Source organism: Sorghum bicolor, chromosome 3 (genome assembly GCF_000003195.3).
Source record: "Sorghum bicolor cultivar BTx623 chromosome 3, Sorghum_bicolor_NCBIv3, whole genome shotgun sequence".
In the NCBI taxonomy this organism is placed as follows: Eukaryota; Viridiplantae; Streptophyta; class Magnoliopsida; order Poales; family Poaceae; genus Sorghum; species Sorghum bicolor.
In genome coordinates this window covers 15,860,120-15,884,381 of record NC_012872.2, presented here as the reverse complement: position 1 = coordinate 15,884,381, position 24,262 = coordinate 15,860,120, and the positions used below count along the sequence as shown (strand labels likewise).

General features: G+C 42.7%; 3 protein-coding genes and 1 non-coding gene across 5 annotated transcripts; all 4 read right to left on the bottom strand.

The window, feature by feature from the left end:
* LOC8060366 (pectin acetylesterase 3) lies at nucleotides 72-3,099 on the bottom strand. Its single transcript, XM_002455512.2, has 10 exons — nucleotides 2,780-3,099; nucleotides 2,217-2,299; nucleotides 1,798-1,927; nucleotides 1,602-1,675; nucleotides 1,222-1,436; nucleotides 1,013-1,127; nucleotides 857-934; nucleotides 664-769; nucleotides 421-572; nucleotides 72-317 (listed from the first exon to the last, which is right to left on the bottom strand). Exons 1-10 carry the CDS (start codon nucleotides 2,976-2,978, stop codon nucleotides 216-218), a joined length of 1,254 nt encoding a protein of 417 aa, XP_002455557.1. The 5' UTR covers nucleotides 2,979-3,099; the 3' UTR covers nucleotides 72-215.
* Nucleotides 7,397-12,839, bottom strand: LOC110433292 (pectin acetylesterase 3-like). Of its 2 annotated transcripts, XM_021455099.1 has the most exons (10): nucleotides 12,190-12,839; nucleotides 9,918-10,000; nucleotides 9,672-9,801; nucleotides 9,410-9,483; nucleotides 9,030-9,244; nucleotides 8,773-8,887; nucleotides 8,569-8,646; nucleotides 8,165-8,270; nucleotides 7,898-8,061; nucleotides 7,397-7,806 (listed from the first exon to the last, which is right to left on the bottom strand). In XM_021455099.1, the coding sequence occupies exons 1-10, from the start codon at nucleotides 12,482-12,484 to the stop codon at nucleotides 7,705-7,707; spliced, it is 1,362 nt and encodes a 453-aa protein (XP_021310774.1). In that variant the 5' UTR covers nucleotides 12,485-12,839; the 3' UTR covers nucleotides 7,397-7,704. The 2 variants fall into 2 exon arrangements, with proteins under 2 accessions (XP_021310774.1, XP_021310773.1); XM_021455098.1 differs by having other exon boundaries at nucleotides 8,569-8,887.
* TRNAH-GUG lies at nucleotides 15,960-16,031 on the bottom strand. The gene has a single exon. It is a non-coding gene; the product is annotated as a tRNA-His (tRNA).
* Nucleotides 16,332-20,472, bottom strand: LOC8060365 (protein ABC transporter 1, mitochondrial). The gene is made up of 8 exons (XM_002455511.2): nucleotides 19,846-20,472; nucleotides 19,474-19,702; nucleotides 19,201-19,353; nucleotides 18,899-19,057; nucleotides 18,277-18,436; nucleotides 17,385-17,494; nucleotides 17,074-17,190; nucleotides 16,332-16,954 (listed from the first exon to the last, which is right to left on the bottom strand). The coding sequence occupies exons 1-8, from the start codon at nucleotides 20,385-20,387 to the stop codon at nucleotides 16,565-16,567; spliced, it is 1,860 nt and encodes a 619-aa protein (XP_002455556.1). The 5' UTR covers nucleotides 20,388-20,472; the 3' UTR covers nucleotides 16,332-16,564.

Here is a 24,262-nt window from a genome sequence, read left to right as displayed (position 1 = left end):
TAACTGACTAGAATGATAGATAGCTATTCCATCGAATGGATCACATGCTAAACATAGAATCACTCTTGATCTACTGAAACATGTCATTACCATTTATTTCTTGTGTTAGTGTTCCTTTAATGGCTGTATTCAAATGCATTCCCAAATCAATATGATGTACACTTTGTTGATAAAACGTATGCTCTTCACTGTGCAAAATAAAAATGTGGATCTTCTCATATGATATGGTGGCAAGTGTTGTCGCAGGGATAGCGGCAGTCGATCGCCTTCACTTCAGCTCGATCAAAGTACCAGTCACCAACGGATTTTGCAATCCCCTGCACATGAACATCAAAATACATGAATATCCAACAATTTCATCATGGAAAGAGACAGTTTCTTTTGTATCTAGCCACTATATGGGGTATTGTCAATTGTTACCTTGTTTTGAATGGTGGGGGAGCCACCTGGTTTGGTGTTCCAGGTGCCCAGCTGCTCCGACTGGCAGTGCGCGAAGCAGGAGCTTATGAAGAGCCCGTTGCTCCTGGAACCGGAGAAGCCTCTGACGGATGCTACCATCTGGTCCCTGAAATCTGCACTTGTGTACCAATTTGCTTTAGTCATTCGGATCGTCATTTCCTGATGAAGATGAACTTGCATTACCAAATGGATTCCCAGTTTAACCTTGCAGGAAACTCATCTGGGATGCACTGCAGGCCGTGCGGTTGGACTTGCAGGCTCGCCAAGCGCCGTTTGGGTCAGCTCTGTCTGGCGCCAGGCTGAGCACAATCTGACGGAACAATGCAGGTAAGTAATGTCACCGGTAATACATTTGCTATTTAGGGTGTCTGCTCATTAAAGCGAAATTAATGTTTACCTGAATGAAGTCGTATGCTGCATTTAGCAGAAACAGTGGGGTCTTGATGCCATCGATTATGTTTTGCGGGAAGAAGCACTGCATTCACACGAGATTGAGATTTCAGAGCAACCATCACTTCATGAGAAGCAATAGGAGAGCAGCGACAGCACGCACCGAGGTGGCGTCGAGACGGGCGGTGCAAGCCGGCGGCAGGTTCTGAGCTATTCCTTGCATGGCCACGATGTCACGGAAGTAGGATCTCAGGCTCCGGCCACCGGAGACATCCACGCTGCATGCATGCCACCGGAGTCATGGGAGGGAAACCTGCTGTCAGTTCAGTTGCCGGCCTCTTGTGTGTGATGCAGCACAGGTAGGGTACGTACGCGTCGAGGTAGAGGCCGCCGTCGGAGATGCACTTGACGACGGTGGTGCCGGACGGGAAGAAGGCGCGCAACTGGTCGCAGTGCAGGATCACCGCCAGACCCCCCGAGGAGCAGCCGGTGAGCAGCACACGATCAGCAGAGGCCATCCCAATGGAGAGGAGGTGCCGGATGACCGCGTTCCAGATGCGCTGCCCTCGGAAATAAATCCCAGTGTTCTACAAGTTAACTCCTATGTAGTCAGAAGATGTCAAAATAAAATGTCTGCAAACTACTACAGTGATTAAAAAAAATATATATTTCAATTCACAAACTACACTTTGAAGAATCATTTTCACAAGCTATGCTTCTACTTTTGAGTAGTGATGATGTTCTTTGGGCACCTTATCAAAGGCCTCGCCGGCAAAAGATCCACCGTCGCAGTAGCGAATCTTTACCCGGTTCCAATTGTAGAAATCTACACATACAATATATATGCTCGTGTTTATCAGCATCGGGGATGATGAGTAATGGACATGGATAAGCTAATCTAAGATGCGGTGTGGAACTGTGGATGGACAAATTAAAAACAGGGCAGACCAGGATTGACGGCGCTGCTGCTGCTCATGATGCCGGTGAAGGGGATCTCTTTATCCATGTGGTCCGACGAGCCGCGCCCGGAGCTCTTGGTAAGCCGGCATGTCTTGGCGCTGTTGCACCATGCACCTCCCTGCATATGCATGCGTCCATGCCCGGCATATGTATAATAATAAGCTTATTACTCCGTTAGTGTACTTATGAAGAAACTAAAGTAGTACACAACTTCGAAAATGTAAATAAAAATAAGAACATCACATATAGAAAAGTTTAAGCAATTAAGCGCGAAGATATATAAAAAGTGGGGAGTTCTTACATTAGTACTAACGAATACTAATAAGAACAACATGAATCATATATAGAACTTTAAGCTTAAGTATGTGCTTTAAAAATTTCAAATGGTAGTATATATATTTACTGACCTCTAAGTTCACAATCCAGCTTCTGCTACCCGTTCCGGAGCCAGGATCCAAGTTGTAAGCAGGTGGCGTTCCATCCATGCACACTGAGATAATATATATTATTATAATATACTAGTATATCTTTAGTTCTTATAAAATGCTTTTTGTTAATTTGGGCAACGCTGACAGTACCATGTGACATTTCCAACATTAGTTTTACAATGCATAGTTCATCAGTTCCCATTCATCTACTGGTATTTCTTTTGTTACTTCCTGTGAGGCATTGTTTCACCAGATACGTAGGAAATCGACCAACGAACACCAGTAGAAATACTGAACGTCTGAACCTTAAGCTACCAATTACGGTAGCAGTCTTCAGACCATTACAATTAGCACAAGAAACAGCTTAAATCTGGACTATATATATAACTAGTAATAACTAGCAAAAGCTATAGCTTGTCACAATGGAGACTAGCTAGAGCGCGCCTTTGATACCCCCCACGCACCGCACTATAACCCATATATCTCCATATCCCACCAAGAGCCAAGATCAGAGGAGCAACATGCAGCAGCAGCATACATACCAGCTCCGTCGCTGACTGCGGACTTGAGGATGGTGATGGGCACCATCACCGACGCCGCGCGGCGCCGCCGCATCGTCCGACCACGCAGCTCATCATCTTCCACCGCCGGCGAGGCGGCCGAGGTCGCCACGCAGCAGTAGCTGCCCACCACAAGAACGGCGAGAGCAATGAGAGCCGGAAACGACGGCCGATCCGTCATCTCGGTACCCCTTGAGGCTTGATCGATCGATCAAAAGACAGGCAGGCTGCGCGGCCGCACCTGCTGTGCAGCCAAAGCATATGAAACAGCGAGCTGCTCAGATGCATATATATATAGTATATAATTAGCGCACGCGAAGCAAGAGGTGGATGCGCATGTGCGTGCTTAGTACTCCATACATTGCAGAGCACTAGCCTGCAGGGAATCAGAGGAGGGAAGTCAATACCATGCTTCGAGACCTGCGCCAACCAACAAAAATATGCCCGTCGTCTGTCTGGCTGTGCGCGGCCCTCTGCCCGAGCCACTCGCCACCCACTAGCCACGGGAGCTCTTAAGGTCCGGGCGGCCGGACCAGGGCCTTGTTTACTTCCCAAAAAATTTTGCAAAATTTTTCAGATTCCCCGTCACATCGAATCTTTAGACGCATACATGGAGTATTAAATATAGACGAAAATAAAAACTAATTACATAGTTTGGTCGGAATTGATGAGATGAATCTTTTGAGCCTAGTTAGTCTATGATTAGACAATATTTGTCACAAACAAACGAAAGTGCTACAGTAGCTGTTTTGCAAAATTTTTTGGAACTAAACAAGGCCCAGATAGTCCAGATTCTAGCGCCGATGATTCTTTCCCGCCTAAACTCAGCTCATTTCCTGCGCTCGCAAATTCCGCCCACAGCAGACAGCAGGGTGCACAGGAGGATCTTGCGCCAGAAAATTTGCACCACCTCATCTAGAACACGCATGCTAACTAAAAAAATCATAACTGTTAAATAAAATATCCAAAATAAATTCCAATTACACCATTGAATTTCTTTCAATAAATCCTTTAAAACAAGATCCCATATAAATATATTTCAGTAATTTTTTTAACGAACATTTATCTAATGAAGATAGAACATTTTCTTTTATTAAGCAAAGTCGATATTCTAGATTTAAAGAACAATGTTTCGTCTCTGTAAGAAGAATGTTCATAATTTAGATTCATGAAATAGAATTACAATATACATAAAAATACATATATAAATAAATAAATAAATACTATAATTAAACACTTAATAGAGAAATAAATAAAATAATAGCACATGTGTACTTTTTAAAAATCCTAATATATAGTATAAAAAATCATGTGTATACTAAGTGAACACTACTAAATACACTATAAAATAAAAAACGTAATAGTATAAAACATATATACCACATAAACATCACATAATACATCATAGAACATTATTATAGACTACGTGAACATCACTTATATACTAGAAGAACATTATAAAATATATCATATAATACCACATGGACATAAAAAACGTAGAACATCACATTTACAACATGTGAACATCGTAGAAAATATTATAGAACATCACATACATACTACATGAACATTACAAACAAAACATCACAGAACATGAAATTATATACATGCGAACATCACAAAAACACATCGTAGAACATCACATCTATACTATATGACGTAAAATCTCATATAATATAAAAAATAAACTAAAAATAATTTTATATTAAAAATAATAATAATATAAAAAATAAAAAAAATAGCAAAGAACAGAAAACATACATAAAACATGAATAACAAATGATAAATATATAGGAAAATAAAAAATAAATATGAACATGAAAAGTAAAAAATTTAAGTAGAGTAAAAGAACACAGAATACAAAATAAGAAAATAAAAGGAAAAATAAATATAAGAAATAAAAAAAGAAACTAGTATAACAACCTACCAGGAGTTAATCAAGAAGAAAATAAATAGAAAAAAATACCAACTACCTATTTTGAGAGAAGAAAAGAAACATATACGTCGGGAAAGATTAATTGAAATAAGAAAATAAAAAAATAATAAGAAAAAAGAAAGGAATGGAAAGAAAAGAAATAAAAAACATATACAATATAAAAAATAAAATAAAGTAATAAAAAAAGCTAAATAAACCATAAAATGTCATGTCCTGTGAGAAAAATAAAAAAATAATAGAATAAGAAAAACAAATGAGAAGTATAGAAAGTAGAAAAAGGAAACTAACGTCTGGATGGAAAAATAAAAATGAAATAAAAAATAAAAATAAAAAAATGAAACTAACGTACATGAGTTGTTCTGTTCCGGTGCGCCATACCTAGGTGGGAAAGAAAAAAGAAAAGGAGAAACAAAAAAGAAAAAAAAAGAAAACATACTCTGCTAAGTGGGCAATCGAGGCCATTGGCTCCTGTCCGCAGAAACTCGCGCGGGAAGAAGACGCGGGAATTATCGGTGAAAGTTTCCCGTCCGAGCGTTCGGACGGGAAGAATCCTGACTAGCCACTACTATATGAAAACTTAATGGTGGTGGGACTTTTGTATGTATCGTGATGGTTTTTGCAACCGCTTCAGCCACAAGATCACGGTTAAACATGGTTTAACCGAGGCGATTCTCCCAATCGCCTTGGTTAATCATTTAACCGTGACAGGCAACATAAGATAATCGCTACGATAAATACATATTAACTTAGCAGTTGTCTTATGTTGTCCGCCATGGTTAATCGCACAAAAAAAACAAAAAAGGAAACCCGTGGATAAGGCCACTGAGCCCATCCATGGGCCCACCGAGCCCATCCACGGGCCACCGCTGTCGTTGCTAGCTGGGCCTCCCACCGCTGCCCCTGCACACCACCTGCCGCCTCGTGCATATCTGGTACCGGTGATAGAGGTGCTTCGCCTCCCTGTGCTCGCTGTTGCTCCTCATTGCGCCATCACCGGATCTAGACTCCTTGCACGCAACATCGCCTAACCCGTGTCGCTAGGGAGGGAGAAGAGGGAGCCACTGTTAGATCCATTATCGTGAGAGGAGGGGCAGCCACCATGCCGAAGGAGGAAGAGGAGGTGGTCGTGTGGCCGCTGCCGGAGGAGGAGGCGCCCGAGCCCATCCATGCCAGATCCATGCCGTGGAGGGAGGGGAGGAGGAGGTCGGGCCGCGCCGCACTACTACCAGGAGGGGCCAGGCTGGCTTGCGCCATGGCCAGAAGGAGAGGGGAGAAGGGGTGCGCCGCCGCCATGCGGCTCCGTGGAGAGGAACGACGAGCGTGTCGGACGGGTTGACGGGACCTAGAGCGGCGGGATGGGGAGGGAGTGAGGGACCGTTAAACCCTAAACCTTTAACACTACTTCTTTTTTTGAAATAGTGTAATGGAAAAAAGAAGTGCTTCGAATCATTGCTATTTGACTCGGACCTGTTTTGGAAAAGGCGAGGTATTTTGAATTGTTTGTTGACATAGACAAAGTAAGGGAAAACCTCTGAAAGAATTCCCATATTGACCTTGGACATATAAGAGTTCCGAATCGAATCTCTTTAGAAAGAAGATCTTTTGTCTCATGGTAACCTACTGCAGTCCCCTTATGAAACTTTCGTTATTGGGTTAGCCATACACTTCACATGTTTCTAGTGATTCGCATGGCATCATCAAATGATACAAGTCTTGGATAAGATTCTACAACTCACTAGAACGCCCTTGTTGATGATTCTTTACTGTGATAGCATCTAGGGTTCCTCGAATAATGAGATATCTCACACCGGGTAAATCCTTAACCCTTCCTCCTCTTACTAATACTACATAATGTTCTTGTAAAATAATGGCCAATACCAGGTATATAAGCAGTGATTTCAAATCCAAAGGTTAATTGTACTCTAGCAACTTTACATAAGGTAGAGTTAGGTTTTTTTGGGGGTTGATAGTGGAAAAGTCGACCGCCACAGTTAATAGATTAAACCATGGCAGTTAGCTTACACTGCGGTTACTTTACACTTCCCACCATGATTAATCATTAACCGTGGCGGTTAGCTTACAAGTTCCAAATATTAACCGTGGCGGTTACTTGGCGGTTGTCCGGCCGGCTGCTGCTAACTAGAATAACCGTTGCGGACAAAAATGACGTCCGTCTTGGAGCCCTTATGTGAAACGGTGTGCAAAATGAAATGTGTAGTAGTGACCCCCAACCCTTGTGCCTTGCCACTGTCCGGCCAGCTCATCCGCGTGGATTAGGAACAAAGAGATAAAAAGGTTGAGATGGGTTCTTGTAAATAGGTAACATGGATGTCATGGAAGAAGATGGCATATATGGATTATTAAACACACCAAAATTATCTGTTGGCTCATCAGAGTTTTAGTACAGTGCACAAGAGCTAACCCTAACCTATTAGTGTACATTGGAACTCTCAGGCGTGGCACCGGAGAGATGCACCGCATGGTCAGTTGAGTGAGGGTGGTTTTCACGTGCACACTGTGATTTAACACGCCCCCTAACTCTCTGGTGGTGCACCAGAGAAGTCATCGGAGTAACAACGATTAGTGTTGCACAATACACCCTACTGTTGGCTGGTTTATCCGTACAAACAGTTCACATGCTCATCTAACATCCTACTACTGAATTTGCCATGAATAATCAGATCGTGTTAAACTTGGAGGCCAACATCATGCGAAATAAACAGTACACACTCACTCTCATCTGCTTTCTGTATGAATGAATCACTTAACAATGCAAGTTTAACTATCACTTAAGCCCTACATATATAGGCTCGGCTTATTATCGTTCATTTAATCTTAATGGTCGCACCCATTTGCTTTCACTGTGTTCACAAATTGATGTGATGTGGTCTCAAAAAAAAATGATGTGATGTGATGTGATGTGATGTACAACTGTCGAGGATGTGTGGTGCAGCAGGAGACGATGTTGTTGTCATATGATGTTGCGGCATGTTCGGTCGCATGGGTAGGGGCAGTCGATGGCCTTAACTTGAGCTCGACCAAAGTACCAGTCGCCCACTGACTTGGCAATCCCCTGCATGCATATATATACGCAAAACAGCTCAAACTTTTTATTTTATTGCTTTTATATGTGTGTATATATGGATGGCTGCATTGCAAGTTACCCTGCTTTGAATGGCCGGGGAGGCACCACCACCTGCCGCGTTGTCGCTCCATGTCATCGGCAGCTCGGACTGGCAGTGCGCGAAGCAGGAGTTGATGAAGAGCCCGTTGCTCCTGGAGCCAGCGAAGCCGTTGTTCACCGATGCTACCATCTGGTCTCTGAAATCTGCATGCAATGCAATTGATCGATCCAGGGATGTACTTAATTAGAAATTAACCTTGAGAACATCAGGCCGGCCCTTCGGATGACATGTAACTGAATTAGTAACCTTGCAGGAATTTCATCTGGGATGCGTCGCAGGCAGAGTGGTTGGACTTGCAGGCCCGCCAGGCTCCGCTGGGGTCAGCTCCGGTGGGTGCCAGGCTCTCCTGTATCTGATCGTGTGCGGCCATTGATAGCTTAGCTCGATATTACAAATGTACTTATTACAACATTTGAAAGCTTGCAACAAATCGGTTAGTTAGGGCACTCACAATGCAAGACTCTATCACAGAGTCCAACACACTTAATTACATATTATTTATAGTATTTTGCTGATGTGGCAGCATATTTATTGAAGAAAGAGGTAGAAAAAAAGTCTTATTTAGACTCCAAGTCCACATTGTTCGAGGTAATAAATAACTTTAGACTCTATGATAGAGTCTGCATTGTGAGTGCCCTTAGGAGTATTACCTGCCATACGTCGTATGCTGCGTTGAGCAGGAAGATGGGGGTGTTGATGCCATCGATTACATTCTGCGGGAAGAAGCACTGCATTGCATTGCATCCGATTGCCATTGCCATGCACTGTGTCAACACTAACTGTACAAGGAGCATGCATGCATGCATTTTGGTACTGGAAGTAGCTAGAAAGGAACAGGGGAGGAGGCGACGCACCGAGGTGGTGTCGAGACGGGCAGTGCAGGCCGGCGGCAGGTTGGGAGCCACGCCCTGCATGGCCACGATGTCGGAGTAGTAGGAACGAAGGCTGCGGCCGCCGGAGACATCGGAGCTGCAAGCATGCACATGCACTGCTCAAGTCAAGATGCATGCGTATGCATGAACAATCGAAGCGCACCACCAGACCAGATCGATGATGGAGCAACAGTCTATTCAACAAAATAATAAGGCACTGCATGCTGCATTTCACGTACGCGTCGAGGAAGAGGCCGGCGTCGGCGAGGCACTTGACGACGGTGGTGGAGCGAGGGAAGAAGGCCTGGAACTGGTCGCAGTGCAGTATGACGGCCAGGCCGCCGGCGGAGCAGCCGGTGAGCAGCACCTGCTCTGCGGAGGCCATCCCGATGGAGAGGAGGTGCCGGACGGTGGCGTCCCAGATGCGCTGCCCGCGGAAGTAAAACCCGTTCTCCTGCAATATATATACTTGTACTATATGAGGCCAACCGATCGTTGTTTGACCAAATCACCAAATCAATTACTCCCACAACTAATCTCTTGACCAAGATAGATATAGATATGTATGGCATATATAGATAGATAGAGATAGGAACTGAAAATATGCATGCGTTTGTGCCTTGTCGAAGCCTTCTCCGGCGAAGGACGCGCCGTCGCAGTAGCGGATCTTCACCCGGTTCCACTTGTAGAAATCTGTATGCATGTAAATGATGTGCATGCATGTGAGAGAGGGATTGAATTGGTAAGACAACGACGACCACGTTGTTTGTTTGGCTGATAAGTCATGCCAACACTGCTGAATGACTAGTAGATTCGACTGATAAGCCCAAACGAACAGGGCGACGACAACGAATGAAGCTAGCGACGGACGGACGACGGACCAGGGTTATCGACAGGGCTGCTGCTCATGATGCCGCCGAAGGGGATCTCCTTCTCCATGAGGTCCGACGAGCCGCGGCGGCTGGCCTTGCGGAACTGGCACGCCCGAACGTTGTTGCACCAACCGCCTCCCTATATAAGCCAATGTAATTGCGTTTATGGAGTTGATCTGCATGCATATATGGTAGTAAAACGTACAATTGGAGTTAATTAATTAACTGATCATGGGTCGATGACTACGTACTGACCTCCAGGTTGACGATCCAGCTATTGTTGCCAGCCCCGGAGCCAGGGTGTAGGTGGTAAGCAGGCGGTGTTCCGTCCATGCACACTGCCACCCCAACAGATCATAGCACACAAAACGTTACTCACTCCCAGCAAGTAGTAACGGAAAACATGCATGCATGGCGCTTGTTTGAAGATCACAGAAAAAAAAAAGAAGAAAAATAAAAACAAGCGTTATTGGCTATTGAAATATGCTTGTTAAGGACGGAGGTAGGATTTTTTTTTGAAGGGGAGCAATTAGTATAAGAGTTATTTGACAGGGACGTGATGTCTCCGGACGAGGCCATGCATGTTTTCATGAGCTTATTTACCGAATCTGTCGGTTATTCAACTATGTTTTTCTCTCATAACAAATTAGCAAACAATAATTTCAACCATAACTTATCAGCCAAATGAATAGGCAAATATGGCTGGGTAGCGCCGTTCCTTCCCCTTGCCCACCTGCCCAAGGCCATGGTCGTGGCCATCTCCACCGCTAATTCATTCTTTGTTGGGATGAACTATACAAGATCTTGCAATGACTCCTTGACAAGTCGATATTCTCCGGTGAATAAATCGACTCATCTAGGCTCCACGTAGGACCATGAGTCACTTTGCACACTCCACTAGAGAAGCTCTTTTGTTTACTTCTACCCAAAAATCCAAAAATTTTCAAGATTCTCTGTCACATCGGATCTTTAGACACATGCATAGAGTATTAAATATAGACGGAAATAAAAACTAATTGCACAGTTTGGTCGGAATTGATGAGACGAATCTTTTGAGCCTAGTTAGTCCATGGTTAGACAATAAAACAAACGAAAGTGCTACAGTGTCGCGAAATTTTTTCCTTCGGAAACTAAACAAGGCCTAACTCCCTTTCCTTTTGTCTCCTTTGTTCTTTTCTCCGTCTCAGTATTCAGCCCACAAGCAGCTTATTATTATACTTGCTCTAAATGGTCCCAAGCTGATACTGATGATTGTATTCTCTGGTGGCCCTTGTTTCAACACCAAGTCTAGTTTGCCAAAGGCCAGCAACGGATAGTACATGAAAATCTCACTAGGAGGCATTTAGTAGGCAAAAATTTGTTTATACTAAATTTTAAATATCAAAACACTAGGAAAACCCCACCTCACTTGAAGAAATTAAAGATTCTGGTTGTACGATGCATAATTGTTTGTCACCAAGTAATAATAAAATTTACACGTTCTAGTAATACGATAATAAGAAAATTCCAGACAACTTAGATATATATATAGGAGAAGTAGACAAATTAAGATAAGCTTTAATTCCTGAATCCGGGCCTGGTTCTCTGCGGGTCAATGGCTTCGCATTTCGTTTAGAAGATGCATGCAGGATGCGGCAACGTTCTGCTCAGTGCTCACAAAGCTACTGATAGTGATGCGAACAAAAAAAAAAAAATTTAACGCCCGTGAAAGCTAAGGATCGATAGGAACAGCCGGCCAAATGCAGGCAGTGCATGCAGTGGTAGCTGCAGCACATATTTAGCTCGTGACATACGGGTAGTGTACGGTGTACCAGCTGTGCAACACGACGCCTTTTTTTGGAAGCGCACGCGCGTGCGCGGTCCGCCCGTATCTCATATCGTGTCCACGCGCCGACCGCACTACCCAAATGGCAGGCATGGTCCGACGGTCGACCCACTGCACTGCACCGTGTGCGCGCATGGCGATATGCATGCATGCCAGTGACGGGTCACCGATCACGGATCGATATCGATATGCATATGCATACGCATACGGACGACAGCAGGGACGATGATGTGAGCCAAAAGGCAACTAAAGTCCTCTCTATCTCTACCTCGTGCATGCATGCTGGTGTTCCCCGTGAGACCGTGAACAAATTAATCCGCCGCAAAAACCATGACTGAAAGCAAAGTCAGCAAAGAAAACCTTGGTCTATTTTTTTATTTTTTTTATAATGCAGATCTGTTTAAATTTGCTCCAATTAATAGAAAGTCGAACTCAGGTCTTCTGGTGCTACCACTAGGCTAGAGGCTCTTTCGCCATGACTGAAAGTATTATTCGTTGATTTATTTCGAGAGAAAAAACATTGTTGAGTGACTGACAAATTCGTAGATAAGCTCAAGAAAACGGGTATGAACTATCCAACGGCCTCTAAGCAGATCGTGTAGCTAATGTTATACTACTGTCCAATGCATGACCGCTGAAGTGAGAACGAAGGTTTATTGAAGAAAGGGTGAATAATACTCCGTAGCATATATGCGTGCATACCGGCTCCCGAGTCGACGGCGGACTTGAGGATGGTGATGGGCACCATGAGCGGCGCCGGCGTCACCGCGTCGGCCGCCGTGGCAGCGGCCCGTCTCCTGCTCCTGCTCCTCCTCCTCCTCCGGCTCCGGCTGCCCCTATTACTGCTGCTGTTCATCTCCTCATCTGCAGCGGCGGCGGCGCAGTAGCTACCTATGAGGACGACGAGTACAACAACCAACAGGAAAAGCCGCCTGCTGCTGCTGCTGCTGCTGCAGGGTTTGGCTTTGGCAACAGCCCCATGCGCATGCACCCCCATCGTCTATCGATCGACCCTAGCTAGCTCTCCTGTCGTCTCTCTGATCGATGCCAATCGGAAAGACACACCGCGGCGCCGGCGTAAAGAAAGCACAAGAAGCCGATGATGTATGTATATATATATATCCAAGGAGCTTAAGCCAGCAGCAAGCCTTTATACATACATAAATATATTTGACGACTCAGAGCATAGCAAGGGGATGACGCACCTAGCTAGCAGCATATGTATATATCTAGCAACAGCAAAGAACGACCGTCGTATATTCATAGCACGCTAGCTGCGCTATGACAGCCAAGAAATCCACGACGAGTAATTAATAAACTAGCTAGTTGAGGTAAATATTGTGTGCTTAATTAGCTTCCATCATGGATGTGCATGTGAGAGAATATATAGGGCCTGATTGGTTGATGGCCACACAATTTTATTACGAAAACTTGGACAATCCAAAAAAATTTGGCAGCCATTTAGTTAGCTACCAAAATTTGCCAATGTCTCACAATTAGCTTGCCAAAACTATGGCAAATATTTTTGACTTAGTTTTGACAAAAAAAAAATTCTAATAAGTCTTCAGTATGGCAATTTTCGGTAGCCAAGAAAACTAGTCTCATACTGCGTCGGCGTGTGGTCCTCAACTAGCTAGCTAGGTAATGCATGCACCACAAATTAATTATAGTATGATAATAGCTAGATTCGCAAATATCTCGTTTGATTTAATGGTGTAGGTTGACATATAGTCTGCGTGTTTGGCAGAGCTCCAGACTCGTTCTAATTTGTGGTTTCACCGGTTTCGACTCCTTCCTCTGTTTTTTACTTAAAAATGGTTTCTCCAAAAAATATTTGGCAGGACTCCTCTAGAGGAGCTAGAGCCGGAGCCGAGAGTAGCTCTGCCAAACAGATTCTTAGTATGTTCTAAAAATTTTAAGACAATTTAAGAGAATAATCAAATGACACATATACTCATAGATTATTCTAATTATAGAGTTTCTTCTTAAATTATGGCTTTTTTTAACAAATCTTGTCAAATCAAAATATAATCATTATATAGAATGCATTATATTTTAACAAAATTTTAAAAATTATAATACACTTTATTTTAGGACAGAGAGTACAGTACTATGATTTCCGGATTATCTATCGATCTCCAAATTCAATTCGCCAGCTGACTCATTTAATCAGTCCAGTCCAGGGAATCAATCAATCAAAGACGCATGCATGCTGGCGGGCTTCGCATCGCTTCGTGCTGTGGTGCTCGATGGGGCAACCATCGATTTCGACGGCCCACTCATCACTGTCTCACCAGCATCCTTCAAAGCCAAAAAGGCTAAATGACAACTCCACGATCTCGACCTCTCACTAGCCACCTGCCCGCCTCGCTATACATGTACTCCATCTGTCAGTCAATTTTAAAATAAATAAAAGAAAATATAAAAAACACACATACTCTCATCTTATTTCTAAATTAGATGCTTATATCAGCATGATTAGTAGTAATTGATTGATAAAGAAAAAATATTTAATATAAAAACAGGTTTTGTCCTCTAGAATACATTATATTTGAGAATAAATTTTAAATGCTACAATACAATATATTATAGGACGGAGAGAGTACGATGCATAGCTCGCTAGTGCTATATACGCATTGTCGCCTAGCTTACCAGGCTATAGATAGTAGTTATCTGCTAATCATTATCAATTTTAGATCTAAATAGGTATAGATAATAGATTAGCTAATTGTTAGTTGAACCTTTATATAGCAACTATCCCACTACCTAGACCAAATTAGGTAATAAAGTATTAGCTAACTCCCTCCGTCCTGTAATATAGTGTATTACAGTATTTAAAAATTGTTCAAAAATATAATGCATTCTAGAGTACAAAATCCAGATTTGCATTAAATACTTTCTATTTATCAATCAATCATATTGATGATAGTGTTTAATTAAAAAAATAAGAGTACATGCGTATTTTATTTTCTCCGTTAATTTATCTTAAAATTTCTAAAATACACTATATTACAGGACAGAGGAAATAACTATTATCAGTTAGTGAAACCAAGCAGAGCCTTAGCCTATCAATCCATGTTTATATATATGTGCACAAACAACTAGCAATCTTATAAAAGATACATAAACATTAGAAGATCGCACATAATCTAGAAGTCACAACAATCATATGACTATATTTCACATTTTTTTCATTTCAAAATAGCACTTAATTAGAGAATAATTTTTATTTCGTTGAAATTTGGCTTATGCCGAAATTCAGTGAGTTGTTCTTTTGCTAAAAAGTGTCGTTCAAGTGGTGTTGCAGAACATGACAATTACCGTCGGCTATGTAAACTGTTGTTACCCCTATCTGTGGCAATTTATAAGATCTTTTTTCCACATATTAAATTGAAACTCTAGCTTTTGTTGTAGCTTTTATTATTGACCAATATCTAGATCTTATTATCTGCCACTATGAATCACTATTTTAATCAAACCTGTTTGCTTATCTGAAAAGTCATGGCTGAAAGTACAGTTCGCTAATTTGTTATGAGAAAAAATACTATCGAATGGAGAAAGGGCCTTTAGCCTAGTGGTTAGAGCACCTAGTAGCACCGGCAGACCTAGGTTCGACTTCCCGTGGGAGCGAATTTAAACAGGTCTGCATTATAAAAAATGAAAAAAATAGGCTGAAGTTTCCCTCAGTGACTTCAGTCAAAAAAAAATACTACTGAATGACTGATTCGGCAGATAAACTAAAGCGGATAGGGTGGATACCAGGGACATGAGTTTTGTTGGTGACATATATAAAAAGATGTCTCAATTCTTTTATTCTTTTATGGCAAAGATGGCAATTTGAAAACAATTAGGTCCAATGAACATTATTGACGTTAATAATTGAACATAAATTGATGTCTAGAATTACATTTTTCTTATAACTTGAAAAAATTATCTATTTTTATATCGATGGTCACAATTATATTTCTTTTAGAACTTCTAAATTTATCTATTGTTATGTCGCATATCACAAAGATTAACGTGGAAACTTTAAAAGAAGTATCTGGTCAGTAATATAGGAAGATGCCCTGAACAAATCGCCAAAGCTCTAAATTATATATATGCTTCTATACCAGTAATTTGGAGTGTCATCTTTGCCGTTAACAAATGCACACACAATCTCTCTGTCTAACACCAGCACACATACAATATATATATAAATTACTAAGTGCAGAATGTTGCCTCGAGAAAATCAGAATAAGATATTTGCTGCATAGGCAACCTCCTGAGATAACTGGAATGGAAGTACTTAAAGTTCAAAAAACAAAGAGAATGGAAATACTTATGTAAGAAGTACCTAAAATAGTCTAGTCTAAGAAAACAGCGACTCTGCAAAACATATAAAACCAAAAAAAAATAGAGAAATGAACCATCTAGCCAAGGGGCAAGGGCGTTAGGTTTCCTAAAAAAACCAAAGTAAAAAACTAGATACTTGTGGCTGCTGGGATTCGAGCCCAGGTCTCCACGGCCACAACGTGGAATTCTTACCACTAAACTACAGCCACACCTTGTGACGAGTGTACCTATTTATTCTATTTAACAGAATTTTCATATGAAAACACATATTTCCAATTCTATTGAATTAAGGCCGGCAAAGTTCATGAAGGCTCAGCGCACACACTGCGAGTTAGCTCAGGCCTCTGCAAATAATTTCAATTCATCAGGAAGTATAAACAGTCGCAAAGTTAACGTAGTACCACTGCTTGTAATAGGTTTTTACATAGTCGATGCCTTCTACACCATTTTCCGTGACTGATTATATATATATATATATATATATAACACAGTATAAACTCTGTTAAAAATACTCAACAAAAAAATAAACTTTGTTCCAATGCCTTTATTCCTCCACTAAGAAACTGTGCAAATAATACCACCACTATTGACTATCCAAACCCATAATAAGGTCTTTTACATTCTTTTGACCCCAATTACCAGTGAGAGGTGACTGCCAAGCTCTCTTGGAAAAATGAGCTGCAGCCGACAAGGAACTATTCAGTTACACAAGACATCAAAAACAAAGATTTCTTTGACGCTACTATCCAGCACTAGATGCTACATCTGAATGGTGGTCACTGAAATTGTATTGCTCATAAACTTGGAACAGGATCTCTCTGCAGGGTACAACTGCCCCAATCTTGATGCAGGCAAGGAATGCACCTGACAGCTTTCTATGGAGGCTGTATACCTCATCCGGCGGAGGGGTCAGCCTGTGTTTCAACATGGTAGCCCCGAGATTGGAAACACTATGTGTGATATTATTCGCTCGAAAATCGTGCCCGCCTGACTTTGAGAACGGCACACCAACAATGAAGGCTGCTTGGACATGAGCATCCAGCATGACTTCTGGTTCCTCGCCAGTAAGGAATCCGAGTCTGCGGGACATCTCTAAGACACCAGTCCGATCTCTATTTGCACAGGCAACTACCTGAGAAACATTATGATAAATTAGATACCAACCATCTTGAGAATAATAAATATGGCAAAATTCTGATAATGAACTCTGAGACAATGGAATGGAAGTGTGCACTAATTGTCATTTCGTACCATTCTTAGATAATCATCTACAAAGTGTTTTGAAAAATCACGGGCTGCTCCAAAGTCAATCAGATTGAATTTCCTTGTAGCATCATCATATAGGAAATTACTCCAGTTTGGATCAGTCTGCACCAAAGTAGTATAGTAATTAAAGATCAGCATAAAGAGTAGTTTAGTGAAAGGTTTCAGTGTGTTGACAATAAGCACCACAAATTATCAATTGATGGTATTTTAGCATGATGCTAATTATACAACCAGCCAACTCTAACTACTACTAGTTATTAAGGAATTTAGCAGATGGGGTGAGAAACTGCACATGCCTGCATGAATCTGAAGACAAACAACTCCTTTATTGTAAGCTCAAGCAGTTTACAACCAACATAATTGCGGGTTTCCTGGCTTAACTGAGCCACCTTATCGATGGGAACCCCTGAACCAGCAAGTAGATGAAGCTGTTAGGATCTCCAGTAAACATATACTGATTCAATTCATGAAAAAAAAGCTAGTATGAATTAAAAAGTACAGCAACAAACTATATGTTTGAATCCATACTGCAAACTAATCCAGGCTTCATAAACTCCATAACATCTTCACCTCTCTATTTGGTTGTACAGTTAGTGTTGGCAATAGAAGAGGTAGGAAAACTCACACACACACACACACATATGCCAACATTTCATGCTCAACATTTACACAAGGAAATTGAAATGGATAGCCCACTGTTATGTGGCTGCTGGGGATCGAGGGAGATGGATTGGGATCGAAGGAGCGGCGGCTGATGGCGTGAACAGTACCCGCGCTACAGTGTCCGCGGGTACTGTTCACAGGGAGGCAGCTGTGAGAGCAAGAGAGGAGGCTAGGGTTTTGGGCGCTAGGAACGCTAGCCGTGGGGCTCTGCCCACGGCCGGCAAGAGAGAAGGGATTTCCTTCTGATCTCTTGCTTGATATTAGATTGATACATCTCCTCTCATTATATAGAGAGGTTTACTTAATCCCTAAGCAAGCGACTAATTAACCCTAATGGGCTAAGGCCCAATAGGCCCTTGACTCTTCTAACACCCACATTCACCAGGATCCCATGCAAAATTCTGGGATTATTAGAATTAACAGTTGAGCAGAGCTCAGCAAATTGTCGTCGTTATTAACTGGTAACATCAAACAAAAAATACAAGACAAAAAAAATAGCATTATTGCTCAAAAGAAGTAGAATACCTGGAACAAACTCTGAGGTCAGCACTTTTTTGCTAGACAATTGATCAATGACCTTTGGGACATAATAGCCATCACTATCACATAACAATTCTTTGTAACGCTTCTGGTTACTTGCTTCTAGCACATAATCACACTCCCTTGCCAGCTCCTGCTTTGCCACCTGAATTGTATAACATTAATATCGAAGAGCTTATTTCTTTATAAATTTGCATCAAAGTGTTTTTTACTCTACTACCAGAATATAAGATAAAGCACGGAAAACATCAATGTATGACCAGTATGTGTTGTTAAAAGATTATAGAATTTATGAGCAGAGATAGTAAGGACAACAATTTGCTTGATGTGACATGAAAATTCCATAATCTTTTTGGGTTTTCTTTTCAATTGCATATATTAAGTAAAGACCAAGCATTGTTCGTGTCATACAGAAAAGAGCTTAGCATACTCATATGTGCAGGCACTTCACAGTAAAATCTACTCTATGTTTGCACAACAACTATAATTTTGGTAGAAAGAATAAAAAAGCAAAAGCGCACTGAGACAGCAGGCAGAAATAGGATGAGGAAAAAAAACAGAATGAATAATCCATATTTGTATCAAAATGATGACGAAAAAGATTTACCTTCATAGCTCTATCAAGAAAAAGACCTTTAGGAATGAGATTTGTGTAAGTTAGAAGTAGCCTGACATTCTCAATATCACTTTCTATACTATCTGCAACCCCAGGGTATTGTATTTTCATGACAACATCTGATCCATCCTTCAAAACCGCTCGATGGACCTGGTTGAAATTAAAAGGAAATGATACATAAGCAAAGGATATGGCTTAACAGTGAGAGCAGCACCCAACAACATATTTAGTATAATAGAGTGCTGAGGTGAATTTTTTAGCATACATAGGGCAGCTTTTTCCGCTGAACCAACCTGCCCTATGCTAGCTGCAGCTAGCGGTTCATAGTCGAAACTCCTCAACTTGGAGGACCAGTCAGGACCTAGCTCGGCATCAAGGACTGAATTTAGCTGCTTCCTTGGCATAACATCAGCACCTTGACGAACAATATCAAGAGCTGCCAACACCTACATTCAGTTGGCCAAAGATCAGTTTGAATGCACTTGGTGGACCTCACAAGACTATGGCAAATGAAGCATGAAACAAAAGGATGGACCAAAACTGTGGCATCGGAATCGAGATACTACCGGTGGAGGTACAAGGGATTCATCCTGGATGCTCAGCATCTGCCCCACCTTGAGCGCTGCTCCCCGCATCCTGCAGAGCGCAAGTGCAACACGCTCGGCATTCTGATCAGACAAGAATGGGGAGAGCGCTGACTGCTTGCCCTCTGTGCCCACCGGGGTGCCATACATGACCCGGCGTGCCGACTCCTGAAGAGTGCCCCACGCTAGCCCGGCGCCCAGTCCTGCAAACCTTAATTTTCCAGCACATCACCAAAAAAACAACACGATTCATTCATCATCTCTCCAATTCAGATAGAGCATAGACTCAAACTGAAACCGTGAAACGAACGTGCATTATTTTAAATTTCAGTTGAATGGATATGAGTTCGATACCCGAGTGCTCTAGTGAAGGGCGTGGTTGGAACCTTCCGTTCCCGCAGCCGCCGCCTCTTCTCCCCAGGCGCCGCTGAGGGCAAAGGGGGCGCCTGTTGGGGCAAAGGCGAGGGCTCAGAAGGAGGGGCCGCGGGTTCGGGCCTGTCCGCCGCGACGGCAGCAGGTTCAGCTGAGACGGCGGCGGTCGTACCAGTTCCGAGGGTCTCCTGCGTCCGCGCGGGGTGCGGGGCATCTTGCGCCGGCAGGGGCAGGGGCGGGGGCGGGGGCGGGGGGCGCTCCAGTGCATGATCTTGCGGCGTTGTCGTGGCGTCGTCGTGGGAGAAGTACACGACGGAGGAGGGGCGGGAGGATTCGGTGGCGGGCAGCGGCCCCGCGCCTGGAGGGGGCGGCGGGCGGCGCGGGGTGCCTCTGGTGAGGCCGGCGAGGTCGGTGGCGGCAAGGAGCGCGGACCTGAGGACGTCGCGCGGGGAGGTGCCCCGCGTGGCCTCGCGCGCGACGAGGGCGACGCCGTCGAGCAGGCGCCGGAGATCCCTGGACGCCATGGGAAGGGAAGGCGTGGAAGGCCCCTGGACCAGGAAGAGAGCGGAGCTGCGTGGAGGGGGAGGCGGCAGGCGCGGTGAGACTCCACACGGGCCCCTCGTAATTTCACTTTATTATGGGCCGCCTACGTGGCTTGTTAGCTAGGCCGAAGCCCACCAGTGGTCTAGTTGCCTCCACGACGAAGTGTACACTGTACAGTGAGCTGGCTAATTAACGAGCAATGAGGAAGTTGTCAACAAAAAAAAAGACGAGCAATGAGGAATAGTGAATTACCTTTCTTATCATTTTTTTTACAAGAACTCACATATATTAAGCATTAAAATCAAAGTACAAACTTTTGGTAATTTCCATCCCAAGGACTAACTTGTAGCTCTATGGTTACATAGCCAAAGAGCACGATGAGAGCAAAACACCTTGGTCTGCCTAGAAGAGAACCATACTTCTGCCCATGCAAATATAGGTGATGTCTCCATCGGGGGTGCTGGGTCTCGAGAGAGATGTGGCCATGATAAAGACATCGGGGATCCTTATTATTGCACTCCGATGGTCCAACTAGTGCTCCCCTCAACTGTCTATCGGCTTGTGTCTGTGAGGATTTGGTATCTTGAGTCATAGATGTAGAAGGAGCTCCGCCGAACTCAAGAAATTAACACCACGTCCTCCAACATTAAATTTGAGGACCAGTTAAGATGGTTCTTTGAGGTCAACCCGAACATTAGCAAACTAAATGCTTTGCCACTTCTATATCAGCTATCAGACAGAAGAACATAGACTTAAAGATCTTTGTACTCGATCCTGCTTGAAGTGATTTCCCCTCTGGGATGAGTAGTGGTCCAGCCAAACCCCTAATTTCTCACATGGGGCACCGCTTGAAGAGACCAACTATTGTTGGCTAGACACTAGTCAGGGTGCTCGCCATGTTACATATTTCACTGTGCGCCATTAGATCAACACATGTTAAGAGCAGGTAATGGCTAGAGGTCGTGATGACCTAGTCCTCTCCATCCATGTGCCCAAGGTGGATGTGCTAATGATCAAGTGTAGATGGATAACAAGCATTAGTCAAAAGTGCATGTTTGATGTTGCTTGTACTAGTTTCGATCTTCTCGTGAGGACGGCCTTGGAGGCGACATATCACATGGAGATGGAGAGCATGAAAGGGAAGTACCAACCTTGTGAATGGAAATATGAAATAAGGAAATCTAATTTCATGAAAATCATGAGCATAAAACAAAAGCAAACCAATTCTTTTGTTGCACACATGTTTGACACCTTGTCGACATTGGCACATAAGCAAACTCGCCCTACACAAGACAAGGGAGGTCATGACTTCACCTTTTAGGAGTGGACGACCACAACCTAAATGATGGCATTTCATGCCTAGTCACTTAACTAATTAAATGTAGATGGTGAAGTCAATGATGTAGGTGTAGGAGAGCTTGAAGTTTCAATGTCAATGTTGTCCACACACTTGAAAAAACAAAAGGAAAAATAAAAGGACATTTGATGTAAGCTATGAATAGACAATTAGTCAAACTTAGCAACTTTGGATGCTTTGAACTAAAGTTAGTAGTTTCAACGTCATTAGCATCAACTTTGTTGCTTAGGCTTTGACATTAATTCACACGCATGACCATAACATAGCCAAGTGTCGAAGCCCTTAAGGACTGTAGTGGACCACACATACCCTTAATTGTTGGTGGGGCATTGCTTGAAGACATTGACGATTGTTAACTAGCCACCTATCAAGGTGATCATCGCATAACTAATCTACCGCAATGCTATTGCATTAGCACATATCCGGTGTGATTTATAGCTTGAGTTCAAGACAGCCTAGTCCTATTCGTTCGTGCCCCAAGGAAAAGGCACTAATGATAGATGTAGATGGACAGTAGAGAGTAATGGTTAGATGTGCAAGTTTCATGTTGTTGGTATGGCTTTAGATTATCTTTGTGAGGGTAGCCTTAGAGGCAATGTTTTTTCACATGTAAATAGGGAATAGTAGAATGAAGATTTAGTCTTGTGAATGACAATGTGAAATAAGAAAACAATATATAATTGCGTGAAAACGAAGAGCATGAAGTAAAGAAACCACCTTTTATTTTCAAGGGTAAAATTCATTATTTGCTTAAAGGCATATAATGCACCATTGAAGGCTCTCTAGAGCCATTTGGATAGTACACATTTTGGAATGCACCTAAGCTTCACAAGAGAACAAGCAAGAGATAGGAATAGAAGCCAACCTTTCTTTCTTTGCAAGATTATTAGCTACTCTATTTGTTTTCCTATCGATTTTGGTGACAGGATGCATCCCATTCTCATGATTCTTGCAAATCTTCAATCAAAACTAATTTGCATAGAAACTACAAAAACTGCCTAGTCAGTTTTACTAGAAACCCTTCAAATAATAATAGAACTTCCCCAAACCACTTCTATCATGAACCAAATTTGGTGTGTATGCTTCTTTAGCTATTCCTTGACATGTTCATGAACCCCTTGCACTTACAAAATAAGTACCACCAAGAAGATTGATGCAAAATCTCAAATAAGTGATAAAAATGTAATAGTGAGGTAAACCAACCGAAGCCATGAAGATTTGTTTCCTCATGTTTTGACCCACTACTTGGACCCTATGTTTTGGTTGAGGAGGCCATGAACGATCACCAAAGGTCAAGCACTACCCATGTCTCATTCAATCAAATTCCTTGAATTCACTAGATGATCTTTTCCCTTGTGGAGTCAAGATCGCAACCTTCGCAAACTAATTTGTGACACTCCACAAGCCTTTGTGCTCGCTGGAAACACCTAGTCGTCTAGGAGGCATCAACTCCAAAAGAAACAAATGCTTTAAAAGTTACTTGGCATCAGGGGCGGAGCTTTCCATATGGCAAGGTATGGCGCTTGCCATACCTTGATTTCCCTGGAACTCATACCCTAAATCACACCTCCTACCATGAATGTTTCAAAGAGTTCAAGAACTGCTAGTCTGCTGCTCTGAAGAAGAAGAACAATGTGTTTAAAGCTGAATCGGTATCTTGTATATCATATTTGGACTACAGGCTGCTTGTGGGCTAATGTGGCTTGCTAGCAAGGGCCCAATTAAGATATAGCATCCAGGTCCACCTGCCCATGAGAGCTACGATGGAGAGCGGACCAACAGCCGCCATTTAGAAGTTTAGAACATTTCATATACCCATCGCAGTGCCCTAGCTTCCTCGATCAATCGCCCATCGCCGTTTGGATACATCTTTGGGTATTGTGAGTTGGCTCACATTGCAAGGTGAACCATTTCGTGGACACGATGAGTCATTGACCTCATTAAATAGGGGCATTTTCGTGAGTTTCTTGAATGGTACAAAGCAATTAATGAACAAGTGAGGCTTGCGTTTGATGAGGCTTGATGAACGAAAATCATTAAATTTTACATATATACAAAGCAACATTAGTTTTAAATCTTATGCTATCTAAGTAGATATATTCTCTAGTTTGACATCTCGCCACACCTCAATTTATTTCCTTCCTCTGCCACTGCTTGGCATGTACATGCCAAGAGAGAATAGTGGCTCAAGGTTGCTATGGCCTAGTCCTCTCCAACCGTACTCCCAAGGAAGAAGCGCCAAAGATTGGGTTTATATGGATAACATAGATAAGTAGTTGGATATGTAGGCCCGATGATGATGGTATGAGTTTAGATCCTTTTGTGAGAGCAGTATTAGAGGCGAGCTTAGCATGTTGAGATGGAGAGTGTGAAAGGGAAGTTTTAGTCTCACGGACGGTATCATGAAATGAAGAAATGCCTCATGTAATGAAGTTTTAGTCTCACAGATGATATCATGAAAGGAAGAAATGCCTCTTGTTACATGCATGTTGGAAACCT

Coding starts and splice junctions, on each gene's coding strand:
- LOC8060366 (XM_002455512.2), bottom strand. CDS start 2,978: ATGACGGATCGGCCGTCGTTTCCGGCTCTCATTGCTCTCGCCGTTCTT. Junction 2,300..2,779: donor CGCAGTCAGCGACGGAGCTG/GTATGTATGCTG, acceptor ATATTATCTCAG/TGTGCATGGATGGAACGCCA. Junction 318..420: donor CCCCCACCATTCAAAACAAG/GTAACAATTGAC, acceptor GTTCATGTGCAG/GGGATTGCAAAATCCGTTGG.
- LOC110433292 (XM_021455098.1), bottom strand. CDS start 12,484: ATGGGGGTGCATGCGCATGGGGCTGTTGCCAAAGCCAAACCCTGCAGC. Junction 9,484..9,671: donor CAGCCCTGTCGATAACCCTG/GTCCGTCGTCCG, acceptor ACATGCATACAG/ATTTCTACAAGTGGAACCGG. Junction 9,245..9,409: donor CCGGAGAAGGCTTCGACAAG/GCACAAACGCAT, acceptor TATATATTGCAG/GAGAACGGGTTTTACTTCCG.
- LOC8060365 (XM_002455511.2), bottom strand. CDS start 20,387: ATGGCGTCCAGGGATCTCCGGCGCCTGCTCGACGGCGTCGCCCTCGTC. Junction 17,191..17,384: donor TTGTCTTCAGATTCATGCAG/GCATGTGCAGTT, acceptor ACTTTGGTGCAG/ACTGATCCAAACTGGAGTAA. Junction 16,955..17,073: donor TAGATGATTATCTAAGAATG/GTACGAAATGAC, acceptor AATGTTTCTCAG/GTAGTTGCCTGTGCAAATAG.